An 18,718-nucleotide genomic window follows, 5' to 3' on the forward strand; every position below is an offset into this window, starting at 1 on the left:
AGAGCATTGGTGGCTCCATCCTGCAGAGTGCTGCAGTGAGATTAAGTGTATGACCAGGATGATCCAGATTGTGTTAGATTTGGGGAGGACTCTTATGGGAACAAAGCCAAGAGAGCCCTTATCTCCACCACCCTTCAGTGTTGCTGCACCTAGGAGGTCTATTACACTTCCTGAATGTAATTCTGGATGTTGTTTTTTCTCTGCATTCTCCCAAAGTTCTTCCCTGTCAGGGATGCTCAGCTTTTCCATCCCACTGTGTTTGCCCTGCTTCAAAATCAGAACACCAGCAACAGCACCCCCCAAACCCTGCCCAGGCCAAACAAAAGCCCCTTTGTGTGCTCCAGGCATTGGATTCGTGTGGAAATCTTGTTAGGCAATGAGCAATAATTGCTTTTTCTGCACTAATTATAGCTCTTGAAGCTGTTTATTCAGTATGAAGAGATGAAAATATGGGTGGAATCTCCCTGCCCCACTCCCCAGGTTCTTTTCTTTGCCTCTTTTCCTCCCTAGAACAAGGAGTGATACATGCTAAGGAGTTATCATTAGGTTCTGGAGGTAATGAGAGGGTGTGCAAACCTGGGTTGGTGAGGGCTTGATCCTGCTTGGCCCACCCCACACCATTTCACTCCCTGCTAAACTTCTGGTCTCTTTAAACAAGTTCTCTGGGTGGCCAAGTGTCTGAGGGTGTGGTAACATGGCTCAGTGCTAGGACTGGGGACTTCCCCAAGGGATAAATGGGTGTCAGGGAAAGAATTTGTGGAGCTGATGTGAGCTGCAGATAGCAAGGTGAGTTTCCATTCTCCACCTTTGTATACAAGAGTTGGGTCATAGAATCATAGATTGCTTTGGGTTGGAAAGAACCTTTAAAGGTCATCTAGTCCAACCATGCTGTGCTGAGCAGGGTCGTGTTCAACTAGAACTGGTTTCTCAGGTCTCTGGTGTTTGCACATCTCTGTCCCCGGCAGCATGACAGTGCTCCCTCAAGGAGGACCATGTGAGTGTAGATGGCCATAGTATCACAGAATGGTTTGGGTTGGAAGGCACCTCTGGAAATCATCTAGTCCAATCCCTGTGCTAAAGCAGCTTCACCTAGAGCAAGTTGCAAAGGGTTGTACATGGGTGAGTTCTGGAAGTCTGCAGAGAGGAACAGCAGAATTGTTTGGGCTGGAAGCCACCTCTGGAGGTCATCTAGTCCAACCCCTCTGCAGTCAGAAACAAGGGGATGTAGTATTTTGGGACATGCTTTATGGTCTTCAACTAGAACAGGTTGCTCACAGCCACATCCAAACCGTTCCATCCATGGATGGGATGTCCTCTCTGGGCAACCTGTGCCAGTGCCTCACCACCTTTTCTTCCTTCTAGTCTAAATCTCCCTTTTGTTTGAAAACTAAATGATGGGATGATGAGTCCACCCTGGGAGCCTTTGGGCTGTAGTTTTCTGCCTGCTTCAGGCTCTGCTCCTCATACCAGCAGAACATCACAATAGCTGCTAAGTGGTCTCTTCCTGGCTCTCATCCTGCAGCTCCTCTTCCTTGGTGCTGCACAACTGCCCTGTTTTAATGTGGAAATACAAGCCACTCCCCAGCTGGGTGTTCCCAGACTTGTTATTGTCATCTTCATAGTTTTATGGTGATAAGAGCTATTCTTAGACAATTGCTTTTAGTTGAGGGAGCAAATTTCAATATCAGGCACGGGGCTGCAGCTCCACCAAGTCCTTATCAGCACCAAGCACAGATTAGCAGGTAGGAGTGGGGTGAATCCCTGACCTCTGCTTACGTCATACCCAGTTCCCAAGGACTGGGAATTAAAGCAGCTTTATTACTGGAGCTTCTTTTATTGCTATGGGAATTGTTAATGGCCATGGTGGTCTTAGGCTGATGGTTGGATGTAATGATTTTGGAGGACTTTTCCAACTGTAATGATTCTATGGAGAGAAAAGAAGCTGGAGAAATAAAGGTGATGGGTTCAGGTTATTCTCTGTCCAGCTCTCCTCTCAGGCTGCTGTTCCTGACATTACATTGGGAAGAACTTCTTTCTGCTGTCCAAAGTCCTCTTCTAGTTCTATCTTTTTATGGAAGCAGCAGAAGCTCAGGAAAAAGAGCTGTTTCATCTTAGTCCCAGACACACACAAGTTATCTCCAGAGCATTTAAACCAACCACTAAATAAGTTGCTGTCCTAGAATCATGGAGTCGCTTAGGTTGGAAAAGAATCTTCTGATCATCAAGTCCAACCATTAACCCAGCATTGCCAGGCCACCCCTAAACCTCAGCACCACATCTACACTGCTTTGAAATTCCTCCAAGAATGGGGACTCCACCACTGCCCTGGGCAACTTGGGCCAGGCCTTGCAACCCTTTTCATGAAGAAATTGTTCCTTATGTCCAACTTAAATGTCCTCTGATGCAACTGAGGCCATTTCCTCTTGTCCTATCACTTGTTCTTTGGAAGAAGAGACCAACCACCACCTCACTCTAGCTTCCTTTCAGGGAGTTGTAGAGAGCCAGAAGGTCTCCCTCCAGCCTCCATTTCTCCAGTTCCCTCAGCTGCTCCTCACCAGACTTGTTCTCCAGAACCCTTCACTATTTTCATTGCCTATCTTTGGACACTTTCCAGCACCTCAATGTCCTTCTTGTCTTCTTCCAGTGAGTCCATCAGTGTCCCTATGATCCCTTTGGGCCTGAAGGAGACAAAGGAGCTGGATTTGCTGGCAGCACTGAAGGTGAGCACAGGGGTTTTGCATTCTTGATGTGATGCAAGATGATGGAGAGGAGTGGCCAGCACTTGGCGGGGTGATTTAGCACATGGATCCAGTTTGGTGCTGTAGAGGAGACACTGCAGCAGCTGCAAAACACTTTCTGTTTTGGAACAGCTGCAAAAAAAGTAGATTTATGGGGTTAGCTGGACTAAAACCATGGAAAAGTGGGAGATGAGGGTCTGGAAATGCTGAAGAGCAAGAACTGGGCAGGGGAGGGGATAGTTTTCCCTCATGCAGGCTTCCTTGTTAGGAGAGCTGGCAAGCTGCTTATATGGAAGCACCCAAAGTCACCCTTTAAATTGTGACAATCCATTTTGAAGGTGACTGAGAATTTTCTTTCTTCTTACTTCCCCATGCAGGATTTCATCAGTGAACACTATGGAGAGGAGGGCATCTTGTTTGAAAAGGAAATCAAGGAGTTCATGGAGCTGCGGCAGGTTGGTGCCCCTTGAGTTGCAAAGTCTTGCTTTGACCTCTCCAGGAACACTGACTGAAGCTGCCACATTTTGCTCTGCAGGTCTCCTCATCCCAACTGCACCTTTATCCTTGTGTCTTGGGGTGCATGATTCCCACTTTAGAGCACCTCAGCTTTGGCTCACAGGTCACTAAATATTAGAAACCATTCAGGAACTGTGGGGTTTTTTGTTTGTGTTTTTTACCCCCTGTCCTCTAATGCCCTGCTAATCCAGGACTGAAGAGCAATAAAAGTTCTTGTGCAATCCATGACTGGTTCATGAAAATTAGTTTACCCCCACCAAGGCTCTCTCTCCAGCCTGGAGAAGAGGAAGTCCAAAGTAATCCTGTGAAGGTTAGTTTTCTTCTCACCTACAAAGCCTCTCATCTATTTCAAGTTGCCATGAAGCTTTGATCTGGGAGAGAAGAAAGAAAAAGCCTTGTCGAAGCTCTTGTGAAGGGCTTCATCCTGCTCTTCAGGCAGGAGAGAAGCCTTTCAAAGCCAGAGGATGGCAAAGTCCCATGGATACAACTAGGTGTTAGGAGAGCTCTGAACTTCCTCCCTGCCTCAGGTCAAAAGCTGAGGAAGCAAAAAATCCAGTTTCTTCTGCAGCATTTATTTCAGCAGCTTGCCCTTGAATTTCTCCCTTAATATAATAATCTCAGTTTGGTTTAGGTGAGCATTGCCTCCAGCACTGGTTTCCAGGCTACTGGCTTTGGATTTAGGTGCCCCAGCACCACTTTGGTGCCTCCCCAACCTCTCCACAGCTGAACCTGTGCTGGGGGGCTGCTACTGCTCAGCATCTTGACCTCTGTCCTGTAGTGCTATTGATCTGGTCCTACTGATCTAACAACTCAGGTGGAGTTTCTCTGTCCTGGGCTGGCCAGTGCATGCAGCTCCATTAATTCAACATTTCCTTCTGCAAGAGGAAACAGCCTCAAGCTGCACCAGAGGAGGTTGAGGTTGGACAATACTGGAACAGGTTGCCCAGAGATGTGGATAAGCCCCCATCCCTGGAGACATTCAAGATCAAACTTGATGGGGCACTGAACAGTCTGATCTAGCTGATGTCTCTGCTCACTGCAGGGAGGTTGGGAACAATTTTTTTCTCATAAAGAGTTGTCAAACTCTAGCCCAGGCTGCCCAGGGCAGTGGTGGAGTCCCCACCCCTGGAAGTGTTCTAAAGCCACGTAGCGACACATGACTTAGTGGTGACCTGGCAGTGCTGGATTAGTGCTTGGACTTGATGGCCTTAAAGATCTTTTCCAACCAAAACAATTCCATGACTCTATGATTGCTCCCACCTGAGTGTCTCCCCTCCTGTCCCCGCAGGCGATGCGCACCCCGAGCCGCAACGAAGCCGGGCTGGAGCTCCTCATGGAGTATTACAACCAGCTCTACTTCCTTGACAGCCGCTTCTTCCCTCCTAACAAAAGCCTGGGTGTCTTCTTCCACTGGTTGGTGCAGCTTTCATCATCCCACCTGGGGCATCACGAGTGGGGAGGGAGCTGGGCTCAAGCCTCCATGATGGCATCGCTGCTTCAGCAGTGGATGTGGGCCTGGTGGACACAAGGAGCTGGGTTTGCTGTTGCTCTGGGTGGGTTCATTAAGGGTGGCAGGAAAAACCACAAGCTCTGAAGGAATGAGATGTGATGGGAGCAGTGTCTGCAAGCCCACAAAGAGCACTGAAGGCTCTCCAAACTCCTCCTGTATCCATGGGTAAGGACTTTGGTGGGAATGGACAGTGACTGACTGTTCCCTTCCCCAGGTATGACTCCCTGACAGGGGTCCCCTCCCACCAGCGAGCTCTGGCTTTCGAGAAGGGCAGTGTCCTCTTCAACATCGGAGCCCTGCACACCCAGATCGGAGCGCGGCAGGACCGTGCCTCCCTGCCGGGCCTCAACCAGGCCATCGATGCCTTTCAGAAGGCAGCTGGTAAGTGGGTTCCTCCCTCCTCCAGCTCTCCATGACCATACAGGAATCATTTCCATGGGGTGGGAACAATCCTCATGAGTGCAAGAAGGAGGAGGGAGCAGTTGTGCAAAGAGGGATGGAGACAGGGCATCTCCAAGGCTCCATGAACCAAGTGCAAGTTGGCACCATGCTTTCTTCTGTGGCTTGTGGGGAGGAGCTGAAATGACCCAACAGCCACCCACTTCATGCCATGCAGAAGTAGGGATGTCCAAGGTGGGGAGAGGAGAGATGACAATCCATCTGTTTGCAGCTGAAGAAAGTTGTGGGCTGAAGGATGGTTTAGATAGCAAGGGAGAGACCCTCAACCTTTTTACCCACCATTTATGATGAGGTGTTTGATGTGTCAGCTGGGTTGGTGGCTCTTCACGTCCTGCACTGCTGATGGGGAGACCTTCTTGGCTTGAAAGTCTGACCCACTTGCTGACAAGCCTAGTGGCTACCTGGAGCTTCTTCCTCATGCAGGTGCCTTTAACTACTTGAAGGAAAACTTCTCCAATGCTCCCAGCCTGGATATGAGCTCTGCCTCCTTGAACATGCTGGTGCGGCTGATGGTCGCCCAGGTCCAGGAGTGTGTCTTTGAGAAGATGACCTTGCTACGTGCCCAACACGACTTCCTCTCCAGGCTGCAGCTCGCCCAGGAGGCAGCAAGGGTGAGCACCTCAAAGAGGGGAGGATTTGGTGGGCCTGTCACATTGGAGAGGCTCCTTTTGTGGTTGGTAGAACATCCCAGGAGAAGAGGGCAGCCTTCTGTCACTGTCTCCTGGCTTAGCAGTTTGCCTCTTGACAACCCAACAGGTAGAAGATGTCTACTCACTGGTACACCAGACGATGACCCAAGCCCACGTGAAGGATTATGTTCCCTTCTCTTGGGCCACCATGGTCCATGTCAAGTCAGAGCATTTCAAAGCCCTCTCCCACTACTTCGCTGCCATTGCCCTCTGTGACTGCCCCGGTGAGTACTGGCTCCTCGTGGTAGCCTCATATTTGGCAGGGAATGCAAGAGATGTGAAGGGACATACCCCAAGGATGGATGGACAGAAAACCTGAAGTTCTGGGGATGTTCTGAGCTGTTGATGTTATTTCTTGACTCAGTGATTCATGCACAGGGCAGACTTCCCCTGTATTTCTGGTTTGCAGAGTCCTTCCAAGAACGTGAGTGCCCCATCCCTGGAAACATTCCAGGTCAGGTTGGACAGCACTCTGAGCAACCTGCTCCAGTTGAACATGTCCCTGCTTACTGCAGGAAGTTGGACTAGCTGACCTTTGAAGGTCCCTTCCAACCCAAACCATTTGAAGAGTCTATGATTCTATGTGTCAGCTGCCTGCTGACCATACATGTGCTGGTGCCCTCAGCTGGGCATCCTCCAAGGCACCAGGTCCCTGTGGTGGACCCAAACCCCATAATCTCCCTGGAGAAACTGGTTAAGGCTACTCGAATTTCATTTTACCAGTCTTGTGGTCAGCTTCCATCCCAGGCTGGTGAGGAGCTGGAAGCAGGGTACACGTGGCTGTGCCAGAGCCAACCTGACGTGGCTCCAAGGAGCCAGCTGGAGCGTGGATGTAGGGTGAGACCCATGATCTCCATCTGCATCATCACCAGCACCCTTGCAAGTGATTTTGGGTCGAGCAGAGGATCTGGAGGCGGGCAGTTGATAAATGCTTTGACCTGTGGTGCTGACCCATCACATGGTTGGGTGGCTGAGAAGAAGCTGGGAAGCTTCTTGGGAGGGTGGTTGCCAAGAACAGTACTGTGCTGGTGGTGGCTGCCAGACTGTCCTAGTATCCGCCCCCACTCTGGAGATTGCCAGTAATCTTGCTGCTGGGCTTGTGCCTCGTGAGTGTTGCAGAAGCAGGATTGAGCAAGGAAAGCTGCTGGGGTAGAGACAGGAGACACTGGGGTGCTGCAGGCCTGGAGCTGCTTGGAGACAGGTATGGAAGAGGATGGTGGTGAAGCCACTAAAATTCTGAGGCTGTTTTCCCCTCCTAGTAATCTTAGGTGGTGAGGGAAACACAAACCTGCAGGAGATGTTTGATTTGGGTGTTTGGAGATCCAGAGGATGCTGATGAGATCTCACATACCAACTTGCTGGCCCTCCCTGACCCTCTTGTTCAGAAGAACAAATCTTTTCCTCCCAAATGACAGTAAACTCCTTAAACTGTGGTTTAATGCCACAAGGATGCTGGCACTGGAGTTACTGGTTCCTTGCTCGCTGGATGTTGATGCCAGGTTGCTCAACAGGCTTTGGGATCTCCTGTTTGGACCAGCAAATCCATAAAGCTGGCTGGAACATGCTAGGTTGCTTTTTACCATGCTCTGTTGCCAGGGAGAGAGGCTGCCATGCAACCCTGAGCTCCCTCTGAGCCAAAGAAGATTTGGAGCAGCTTTGGTGGGAAACAACGGTGTGAAAATCACATGTGCAGAGCCCAGGGTGGTGCTGGGAGAAGCTGCACAAGCTGAATCCATCTTGGTTTCTCCATGATTAGGGGACTGGAACAGTTCTCTCCCCATCAGTGCTCTCTTGGTTGTTGGGTGAGAGGAAGCTGCTGCTGAAATTATGGGGCTATATGAACATGGATGTGGCTTCCTGATCCCCTTGTGCCCAGTGCCACAGGGATCTGGGTGGCTGAGCAGTGCCTTGACTTGTCTCTGAGCTCATCTTCCCCTTTTGTTTCACACAGCGGCATCCGATGCTGAACTCCCAGAGCAGGAGAAGGCTTTCATCCAGTTCCACGTCACCATGCCCAATGGACCATCACTCTGTGTCCTGCTGCAGGACCCTGAGGAGAGGAGGAAGCTGGGTAAGAACATTGGTGGGGGCAAAGCCCTCAGTTTCTTGTGATGAAACCTCAATGCATGGGCAAAGCCCCATCACAGCCCTGCCTGTGTAGGCATGGTCTTCATGAAGGGATGTGATGAGCTGTTGGAGGGGGTCTTTCCATGCAAAGACACCTCTTGGGTCTCTGTTAAGGTGTTGAGGACCAGCTCATGGTGCTTGCACCAACCTGTCCAGCTGAGTTTGACAGCAAAGCCTTGGGCACTGAGATCTCCTCAACCAGGTAACATCGCCCAATGCAGTATGGAGAAATCTGTAGGAACGCAGAGATCCTGGAAGCTCCTTGACTTAGGCTTGCTGCTGACTTGGCTTGCTAACAAGAAGACACAGCAGATGCCAGGGGGTGGCTTTTTTAGCTGCATCAAAAGACTTGGGAGACAAAAACTTCCTCCCATGCAGATTTTTCAGCTTCAGGGGAAAAACAGAGCGTTGCTTATTCAGCTGAAGTCGTGTTTTGGCAGCTCCTGCCCAACGAGTTTGCAACAAGAGCAAGCTCAGCACCCTGGGTTTGGAGTGTCATCAACCACCACAGTCTGCCTCCTGGTGCTCTTTTGCCTCGTTGCATACATGTGAAAAGTGACAGGTCCCTCCAGGAAGGAGTTTGTCAGGTAGTTGGACCCAGCAAAGTCTTGTTGGCTGCTTGGCTAAATTTCACTGCTAGAGATGGGAGATGGAGGACGTGCTTGAGGAGACTCCTTCACTGAAGCCCAAAGTCAGAGCACTGTGGTAGAACCACCCTTAGCTGGTGTTATGGAATCATAGAATTGTTTTCATTGGTAGTGAACGTTAAGATCATGAAGTCCAGCTGTTAACACAGCACTGCCAAGGCCACCACTAAATCATGTTCCTCAGCAGCACACCTACACAGCTTTCAAATCCTTCCAGGGTTGGGGACTCCACCATTGCCCTGGGCAGCTTGACAACTCTTTTGGAAAAGAAATTGTTCCTTATGTCAATCTAAACCTCCCCTGGTGCAGCTTGAGAGCATTTCCTCTTGTCCTATTCTTACTTTGGAGAAGAGACTAACTCCTACTTGGCTCCATCCTCCTTTCAGGGAATTGTAGCAAGCCAGAAGATCTTCCTTCAGCCTCCTTTGCTCTAGGCTGAACACCCCCAGTTCCCTCAGCTGCTCCTCACCAGACCTCTTCTCCAGACCCTTCCCCAGCTTCATTGTCCTTCTCTGAACAGGCTCCAGTATCTCAATGTCCTTCTTGGAGTGAGAGGCCCAAAACTGAACCCAGGATTTAAGATGTGGCCTCACCAGTGCTGAGTCCAGGGGGACAATCACATCCTTGATCCTGCTGGCTGTACTATTGCTGATCCAGGGCAGGCTGTTCATGGCCTTATTGGTCACCTGGGCACATGCTGCTTCATCTTCAGCTGACAACTTTCCAGATGCTCTTCCCCAAGTTTGGAGCATTCATGGGGTTATTGTGACCCAAGTGTGGGATCTGGCACTTGACCTTGTTGAGCCTCATCCCATTGTCCTTGGCCCATTTATCCAGCCTGTTCAGGTGCCTCTTTAGAGACTAACTACCCTCACAGAATCACAGAATGTTAGTGGTTGGAAGGGAGCAGCTCAGCGCTCCTCACAGCTGGGTGTAACCTGAAAACTTACTAATGGTGCTTCAATTTCCTCATCCAGATCACTGATAAGATGTTAAAGGCAACTGGCCTAGGCATAAGCCCTGGGGGACACCTTTTATGACTGGCCACCAGCTGGAGTTAACTTTGTTCACCACCACTCTTTGTTCCTGACCCTCCAGGCAGATTTTTGTCGTCAGGTTTCAAAATTTGCATCAGCCCAGCTTTCAGCTGTGCTGGGGGGAACAAGCTCAATCCAACATCTGCTGGTGAAAAATCAACTTTAGACCCCAGTCTCAGCCCCTGGTTTAGGGTTACAAGAGGGGAAGAAGCTTGGAGCATTAAAGCCATCTCCATGGAAGGATGTATTTTTCCCATTCCCTTGTCTTCTAGTCTTATAACATGACGTTTTATTGGACATAATGCATTCCACCATCTTCAACAGAATGGAGCCAAGAGCTTGCACAGCTTCCATGCTCAACCTCCGTTCCCCATGATCACAGAATCAGAGAATCACAGGATGATGGGGGTTGGAAGAGACCTCCTGAGATCGTTGAGTCCAGCCCTCCTGCCAGAGCAGGATCACCTAGGGCAGATCACACAGGAATGCATCCAGATGGGTCTTGAAAGTCCCTAGAGAAGGAGACTCCACAACCTCTCTGGGTGGCCTGCTTCAGGAGCCTTACAATAAAGAAGTTTCTCCTCATGTTGAGGTGGAACTTTCGGTGTTCCAGTTTGCATCTGTTGCACCTTATCTTACCACAGGGCACTACTGAAAAGAGCCTGGCCCTTTCTTCTTGTCCCCCACCCTTCAGGTGTTCATAAAGGTTAATAAGATCTCCTCTCAGTCTTCTCCAGACTAAAGAGCTCTTCCTCGTCAGACAGATGTTCCAGTCCCTTCATCATCCTCATAACTTTCATCGGACTCTCTCTAGTATATCCTTGCCCCTCCTGAACTGGGGAGCCCAGAACTGGACACAACACTTCAGCTGTGGTCTCACCAGGACAGGATACAGGGGAAGGAGAACCTCCAGGAGTTGTTGATAGTCAATAAAGCCTGGTTGCTTTCTTACTGCCAGTAGATGCTTTGCTCAAATCTGATTGATTCCATTTGATACAACGTTTCTGGGGAGTCTCTTCCTCTCTGTTTTCCATCCAACATCAATATATTTCCTATGTTGTGACTCCTCGGGGGGGAATTTGGAGATCTTCAGGGTTTGTAGTTCTAAGTCTGGAGGAAGTTTCACCCATCTCCCTGGGTTGTGCTGCCACCTTGTGTCCAAAGCTGGAAGTGCTACAGGCACACGTGTTTCTATGACACGTCTCTATATATTTAGCCTTTTTTGGGTAGTTGAGCGTTGGATACGGGTATCTTGGTTGCAATCATCTCACCAAGGAGATGTTTGCATTGGTAGCCGTGGGTCATCATGATCTCATCTCTTCTGGCCATTTTCGTGCTGCACCATTTTCACAAGGGTGGAAGCACGGTGAAGGTAAGTTCATAGAATCACAGAAAGGTAGAGGCTGGAAGGGACCTCTGAGGATCGTCAAGTCCAAAGCAGGGTCGCCTGGGGCAACTCACACAGGAGCGCATCCTGATGGGTCTTGAGGGGAGCAAAGCAAGAGGAGATGCCAAAGAGGATGGGAAGCAGGAGGGCAAGGAGAAGGCTCTGCTTAGCCTAGAAAAGGAGACGTGTTGCATCTTCCTGGAGCTAAAAGGCTGTCACCATGAGGACAGGGATTGATTGTCCTCCGTGTTCCCCCCCAGGGGACGCAGGGTGATGGAGAGAAGTTAATTTGTGGAGGAGATTGAGGTTAAGCATTAGGAGGGACTTGGGGGGTATGGTGGCAGCTCCTTCAGCAGCGTTTTTTGGGAACATCTGCCAGCTCTGCTGCCAGCACCGGGGGGAGTGAAGTAGGTCACCCTTCAAGGTCCTACATCAGGGGCTCGAGCTGACGGCTGGGACCTACTCCAGTTAGAGCACGTTGAGCAACTGGCAGGCTGAGAACGTGACTGGGCTGTCCCTGAGTCACGTCGGGTTGGAGACAGCCACAGAGGCTGCTGTCATCCGTGGGCTGCGGAGCGGAGCGGGATCGGTGGCGGGGCTGCTGCTCTCCCCTTGGGCTGTCATCTCTCTGCTCCCTTGCAGGCAAAGCTCACCTCAAGAAAGCCATCATGAAGCACGAAGAAGCCATGAGGATCCACGGCTTGTGCAAGATCCTGCGGAAGATGGATATCCTCCAGGAGGTCCTCTCCTTTGCCCACAAGCGCTCGCTGAGCAAATACTCAGAGATCGACCACGAAGAGGACTTCTTTGAGACTGGAGATGCCCCAGAGATCCATCGTGAGTGGCTTGGCTGGAGGGGGGGCAGCTGGGGAGAGGATTTGGGGCAGGTTGCATGGGCTGGGCAGACTCCACTGTGTGTTCGTGGCACGTTGCTGTGGACCAGAGCTCCCTAAGTGGTGGTGGAGCTTCGCAGGGGGCAGCAGGGGCTTTGGGTTGCATGTCTGGTCCTGGCTCTCATGGGCCATACCTTGATATAGAGCCAGAAGCTGCCACAACCACCTGACCCCCCTGTATGTGTTTTCTCTCCTCACCACTAGCCAAAACCCACCAGAAACCAGAGATAAAACCCCCCAACTTCTCGCAGGTGAAGGTGACCGACCTCTTCCACAGGCTGGTACGTACAGCTATGGGATGGAGGTGGCCCCAAGGGAGCAGGCATCTCCTTCTCCTCCTTCCCTGTATCTCTGCTTGCCTGGTTTCCTCCTCCCCTGCAGCTTCTTCTCCCTCTCCCGGTTGCATTCATGGGTGGCTTTCCAAGGAGGATGAGCCATCTCTTCACAGACAGGGACCTGTGCAGAAGAAAGGCTGGGAGGGCTCAGATCTGTCTCTGAAAGACCTAAATCACTCATGAAGCTCCTGTGGTACACAGACACAGGCATTTTGGGTGGGCTTTACCCAAGGAGGGACCCTTTAGAGGAAGCTTTTTGAGGGTAGAATAGTGCCAGCTAAAAGGCACCGGGAGAATTCCAGCAGATCTTCATTCCTACCCTCCTTAGGGTCTGAGGGAGCAGGGCTGAGCTTTGGGGTTGCTGTGGGACTTTGTTCTGCTCTCTGGATTTGAGCAGCCCCTGGGCAGGCAGCTAGATCCTGCTCTTGTGGGAATAGAAAAGACAGGAAATTAGGAAGGATCTGGGTGGGATCTGACCCAGAATTGATGACCACCACCCCACCCTGCTGAGCTAGCCCATCTGGGCTGCATCTCCCCAGAGCCCAGGAGTGGTGAGGAACCTCAGCCCAAATCATTTGTCCTTGGGTGAAATATTTTTTCCTCCTGAAGCCAGCTCTGCCCACCAGAGCTTTCTATTTTGTTAGTGTCTAAATTGATGCCACCTCCCTGACCATGCCAAGAGCTCTTCCTCCTGGGGTAATGCTAGGAGCATGTCCAGATCTAAGCCCTGAAGACCTCCCAAAGTCCTTCCCAACTTGCACAAAACTGCTGCTGCTGATAGTAGTTAGAAAATGTCTGGACTCAAGGATCTTTAAAGTCCTTAAAGGACTTTATAAAGCTTTGTAGTGCACAAATCTGCATTCTTTAGGGTGTGCAGGAAGGATAAAAACACCCAACAGGCTCAAAATCACATCCTGGAAATGCAAAAGACAGACTTTCATGTTCTGCTTCCTCCCCCTCAGTGGGTGTTTGCAAGGTTGCACATCCTCAGAGACTTGTTCTTGCACCATAAGGTGGTTTCCATGTTTCTGCCTCACCCCAGGGACCTCTTTCGGTGTTCTCGGCCAAGAACAAGTGGTACCCAGCACGAAGAGTCCACCTGAGGAGAGGAGAGAATGGGTTTGGATTCACACTGCGAGGAGACTCCCCTGTGCTCATTGCTGGTGTCATCCCAGGGGGTTGTGCTGCTGTGAGTATCCCAAGTTCTTGCTGTCCTCGTGGAGATGCTGGAAGTGAGGTCTGAGGGGTTGCTTCCAGGGGTTCCATGTGGTTTTAGGTCTTAACACTCAGTTGGTCACTGTGTTGGTGTGCTCAGGTGCAGACTTACCCCTCATGGATCTCAGCTTGCAGATGGGTGTCATGAGAGAATTGGGATGTCTTTTAGGAGGCACCTAAGGAAGAAGGATGGAGGTTAGCTCAGATTTTAACTGCTGGCAGCTTCTTTTTGGCAAGCACCCAGCTCCCTTCTTCCCCATTTTGGGCTTGTGACAGTGGGTGGAAGAAGATGGCAAGTCTGAAACGTGACTTACCTCAGTGAAAACTCTGATCTATCAGGGGCACCATTGTTTTCCAGCAGAAGTTTGCTGGAGCATCCTGGTGGGGGGATGCCCAGAAAGTCTTCCTTCTCCCTCATCACTGTTCATCAGTGACCCTGAAAACCAGAGCCCAGCATCTCCGTAACACCATGCTCCTTAGCTGCAAGATCACATCTCCTCTTTAGAAGAGTAAGATCTTCTGAAGGCACATACATGGTCCATACCTGGTCCATACCTGGACCCCTGGTGTATCCCAGCAAGGGACTGGACTCCAGGTAGACAACAAAATGCAGATGTCCTTGTCTGGACAAGTTTCTAAACCTCCATTGCAGATGGCTGAGTTGCTCCAAGCTCTGATGGTGTCCCCATAGCCCCAGGTTGGCACATGGTTTCCTTCAAGCATGTCATGTTCATGCCTTCATGGATGAAGGGAGTGCAAAGAACTTTGCTGAGCCTGTTTTCTCGAGGATCAAGGCTTGCAGGCAGTGTTTTATCTGGTTTTGGGGGGGATTGAGAGCTGCAGAATTTAACCTTTGTGGAAGAGTCAGAAAGGGATGAATTTTGCAAAACTGTAGAAAGTCATAAGGCTGAGATGTCAAGTGTGACCATGTCCAGCAGCTGCAAAAGAGGCCCTTAGGCTGTAAAGCATCCCATTTCTGTGGGCATGCTGCAAAGCAGATATAAACTTTTAAGAATCATGAAGGCTTCAGTTGTCTTGTAGGTGAAGGGTGGACCTCAACCCTCCCTGTAGGCCATATCTCCACTGGGTAAGGACCTGTGGAGTAGGGTGGACACCGAGCAGAGCTCATGCAGTGGCATCCAGTAGTTCAAACATGTGCATCCTCTCTCTTCCCCGCTCCAGGAAGCTGGGCTGAAGGAAGGAGACTACATCATCTCAGTAAATGGCAAAGACTGCAAGTGGTCCAAGCATGCTGAGGTGGTGCAGCTGCTGAAGAGCACTGGGGAGGAAGGAGTGGAGATCATTGTGATAACCCTTCAGGGCTCAGAGGGACCAAAAACTGTAAGTCACATCCCAAGCTTGAGGTGGGAAATGCAGAAGAGGGGGGATTTGATAAATGTTTATGAATATCTGAGGGCTGGGTGCCGAGAGGGAGGGGACAAGCTCTTCTCACTTGCACCCTGGGATAGGACTAGGGGAAGTGGATATAAACTACAGAACAGAAGGTTCCACTTCAGCATGAGGTGAGGGTCACAGAGCACTGGAACAGATTATCCAGGGAAGTTGTGGAGTCTCTGGAGACTTTCAAGACCCATCTGGATGTGTTCCTGTGCGACCTGTGCTCGCTCTGGCAAGGGGGTTGGAATTGATGACCTTCAGAGGTCCCTTCCAAGCCCTAACATCCTGTGATCCTGTGAAGCAGTTCCCCAGTGTCTGGTTCCTGGGCTGGAACTGAGCATCATGTGTACGGCACAGGCTTCACACCCTTCTCCACTTGCCCCCAGCAGGCGGACAGGAAGGCAGCAGCGATGTCCTCGGGCAGCGGGGCGCTGAAGAGCAACAAGGAGAACAACCGGAAGAGCCTGATGAACAGCAAGAGCGCCAGCACGCTGCTGGGCTGGAGCAAGAAGAGCAAGAGGAGCAAGAAGAGCACCTACGGCGTCCCCTTCACTGCGGTGGGAGACAACGAGGTCATGTACTGAAGCGGCTGCTGGGCCAGGTTGTGTCCCACAGGCTCCGGGGCTGGCTGCCCTTGAGCCCTTGCAAGCACTGCTGGCCTCCCTGGGCTGCTGCTGGTGTCAGTGCTGCAAGGACCTCCCCACCCCGGGGACGTGCCGCCGGTCAGATCTTCTCCCGAGAGGCAAGAGATGCACAGAACCAGAGTCCTCTCTTTCCCAGCTCCCACGTTAAACCAGCCTTGACTAAACAAAAATGGGAACACCACTGAGTTAGGCCTAACTTTTAATTTTTTTCCTTTTTTTTGCTCTCAAGGGGTTGGGGGGAGCTGTGCTAAAGCAGAGACTGGTTTGTGCCTTCTGCTCAGTGCAAGGAGCAGCCAAACCAAGCCCCAGTCATTAAAGCAAAAAGCTGTAATCTTCTTTAGTGTCTCCTAGGCTTTCTCTGTGAGGTAGAAGATGGCACCAAGAGCTGCTGGCAGAGCCAAATCGTTCAGCAGCTCCAGCTGGAGGTCACCTTCAACTCCTCTTTCTTTTGGGAGAGGCGGTAGCATGGCCATCAGTGACTTGTGGTGACCACATCATGAGATCCAGGCAGCACTGGGCTGTGTACCTCTGTTGTAGTACCAGTTAGAATCATAGAATGCATCAAGTTGCAAGGCACCTTGGAAGGTCATCTTGTCCAGCCTCCCTGCAGGGAGAAGGGCATCTCCAGCTAGATCAGTTATGAATGTCCCAGTGAAATGGGGTGAAATTAGGATGGGTTTGACTTGATTTTTTAGTGTTTTGGGGTTGTTTTTTTGATGGACACCCAGACAAATGCAGCCCAAGCTGCTTCTGCAGAAGAAAAGGGAAAGGCTGAATGTGTGTTGCATTGGTTGTCTCTCTTCTTTTAATCAGTAGAGGTGGATTGCCCTAAATATGAGAGTAGATAAATAGCTAAGAGCCCCGGGGTTGTTGGGGTTTGGTTTGGGTTTTTTCCCCCCACTCTGTATGAGATTAAAAGTCCAGGAAGATAGGTCCTCCAGATTATTAAAGTCCTAAATTTGTGCTAGTGGTGGACCTTGCACACATTGCTAATAACCCTCACGCTGGGCTGCTGTATCCATGCAGCGTGGTAATTGTCCTGGAAACGCTGGGAGACTCCAACTAGGCGCTTAAGATAGATGGGCAATGCTTTCTCCATCCCATTTCTGCCTCCTGGATTATTTTTTTCTGGAGGTTAAAGAGCTGTCTGGTCTCCAGTGCTTGGAGGATCTTGGGTTAGGTATAAAATACCCTTCAGAGACTCATAGATTCATAGAATGGTTTGGGCTGGAAGGGACCTTAAAGATGATTAGTTCCAACATTCCTGTCGTGGGCAAGGGATACCTTCCACTAGCCCAGGTTGCTCAAGGCTTCATTCAGCCTGGCCTTGGACACCTCGAGGCAGGGGACATCCACCAGCTCCCTGGGCAACCTGTTCCAGGGGTTGTATGGGGTTTTATTTTTTAAGTAGTGGCAGATAGGTTGTGGTGGTTTCATGAAGCAAGCAGGCACTGGCAGTGGGAGGTCACGGTGAGAGCATCCCCTCCTGGGGCTGCTCCCTGGGTGCTTCTAGGCAGCATAATGCCCACACGGTGAGCTTTTGGGTTTAAGTCAGGAGAACTAAAGGAAGGCTTCCAGCTCTGTGTTATTGACCAAGATCCCTCTCCACAGACCATCTTCAAACCAGATCATGGATCTGGCTGCCACCATGAGGCCATCTGGTGCAGGCAGCATTTCTCCATCATCTTGCTTGGCACAGGGGTTGTGGAGGGGGAGACAGGTTCACAACAAAGGCCACCTTGCCCTGAAAGCATCCCAGCAAAATCTCCCTGCCCTTCCTAAACTGTGTGGCAGACATCTCCAAGCTAGAGATGGATTCCTCCCAGGGAAGCAGTGAGCCTGTGCCTCATGTCACCACCCTCACCACCCATCTGCTCTGCTGGTGTTGATGGAGGGGTTGTGTTTGGTGCCAGTTGGAGAATCTCCCTAATTATGGTGGGTTTGGGTTTGGTTTGGTTTTTTACTTTGTACATGGACCTTTTATGGATTAAAAAAGCACTGATTCAGAAACTCTTGGTAGCTCATCTCTGTTGTCAATTACAGCTGGACTGGGAGCACCACCCATGGAGTAGAGCAAGCCATGGACTGGTTTTGCAAATGGGTTGAATTTGGGGGCCATTTGAACCTGTGTCTGGAGCTGCTGAGGTTGGGAGGGGAGGGCGGGTGTCAGGAGCGTGAGACCTGGGGCTGTTTGACCTGGAGAAAAGCAGCCTGGAGGGGATCTTCTCAATGCTCAGCAAGAGCTGAAGGACAAGGGTCAAGAGGATGCTGGCAAACATTTCTTAGTGGTGCCCAGTGACAGGACAAGGGATAACAGGCACACACTTGAGCATAAGATGTTCCATCTAAACATCAGGAGAAACTTCTTCAACCAAAGGGTGATAGAGCAGTAGAAAAGGCTGCCCAGGATTGTTCCTCTCTGGAGACATTCAAAACCCACCTGGTTGTGTTCCTGTGTGACCTCTAGGTGAACCTGCCTTGCAGGGCAGTTGGACTTGATGATCTCCAGAGGTCCCTTCCAACCCTTATCATTCCGTGATTAAGCTCTTGTACAGCCTGATCCAAAGCAAATCGAGCTCCTAAGCATCTAGACCAGCCCAACAACCCTTGGTTGAGGCATCACCTCCATCTCCAGTGTGGTGTACTGGGAGCTGGTGGCTTTGTCACATGAGTTATTTCATGGAATTAAGGTGAGAGGTGGAGAGTGGTGCTCAGACTGGACCTCATGGGGGGTTCTCCTGGAAAATATGAGGAAACCATTTAAGAAAGACATCTTGTTCTCACCCAGCGTGCTTTCATCACACCATGGACTGGCTTGGGTTGGAAGGGACCTTTGAGAGCACCTAGTTCCAACCCCCACTGCCATGCAGCAGGGGAGACTTCCTATTAGACTGGGTTGCTCAAGGCCCCAGGTTTGATCTGCTGCTTTTAGGCTTCCAAGGGGATTTGCAGCAAAGGTTTCCAAACCTCTTGTTTTTGGAAGAGCACGGACAGAGTAATTCCTCTTGAGAGATACCAAGGTGAGTACCTACCGAGCCAGGATGAAAATGACATCTGATTCTTGGGATATATTTGTGTAACTTAAGGTGTTTCCCTCTTTATCAGACCTCCTCCTGTACCCAG

The 18,718-nt window shown here is 50.6% G+C and overlaps 1 protein-coding gene across 3 annotated transcripts in view; it reads left to right on the forward strand.

The window, feature by feature from the left end:
• Positions 1-17,605, forward strand: part of RHPN1 (rhophilin Rho GTPase binding protein 1) — a 37,467-nt gene extending 19,862 nt beyond the window's left edge. For 2 of the 3 annotated variants that reach the window (XM_068163206.1, XM_068163207.1), the window contains exons 4-15: positions 2,645-2,720; positions 3,116-3,193; positions 4,543-4,667; positions 4,979-5,145; positions 5,647-5,834; positions 5,980-6,136; positions 7,864-7,983; positions 11,753-11,947; positions 12,208-12,284; positions 13,381-13,527; positions 14,736-14,894; positions 15,338-17,605. In XM_068163206.1, the coding sequence (XP_068019307.1) occupies positions 2,645-2,720; positions 3,116-3,193; positions 4,543-4,667; positions 4,979-5,145; positions 5,647-5,834; positions 5,980-6,136; positions 7,864-7,983; positions 11,753-11,947; positions 12,208-12,284; positions 13,381-13,527; positions 14,736-14,894; positions 15,338-15,535 (1,687 nt within the window). In that variant the 3' untranslated portion in view covers positions 15,536-17,605. The remainder of the gene's footprint in view (positions 1-2,644; positions 2,721-3,115; positions 3,194-4,542; positions 4,668-4,978; positions 5,146-5,646; positions 5,835-5,979; positions 6,137-7,863; positions 7,984-11,752; positions 11,948-12,207; positions 12,285-13,380; positions 13,528-14,735; positions 14,895-15,337) is intronic. The other variant, XM_068163209.1, reaches the window with a different exon arrangement.
• Positions 17,606-18,718: the final 1,113 nt, after the last annotated feature.

This window comes from Melanerpes formicivorus, unplaced genomic scaffold, assembly GCF_026170545.1.
Source record: "Melanerpes formicivorus ecotype bairdi unplaced genomic scaffold, bMelFor1.0.p_v2 SCAF_71, whole genome shotgun sequence".
Classification (NCBI taxonomy): Eukaryota; Metazoa; Chordata; class Aves; order Piciformes; family Picidae; genus Melanerpes; species Melanerpes formicivorus.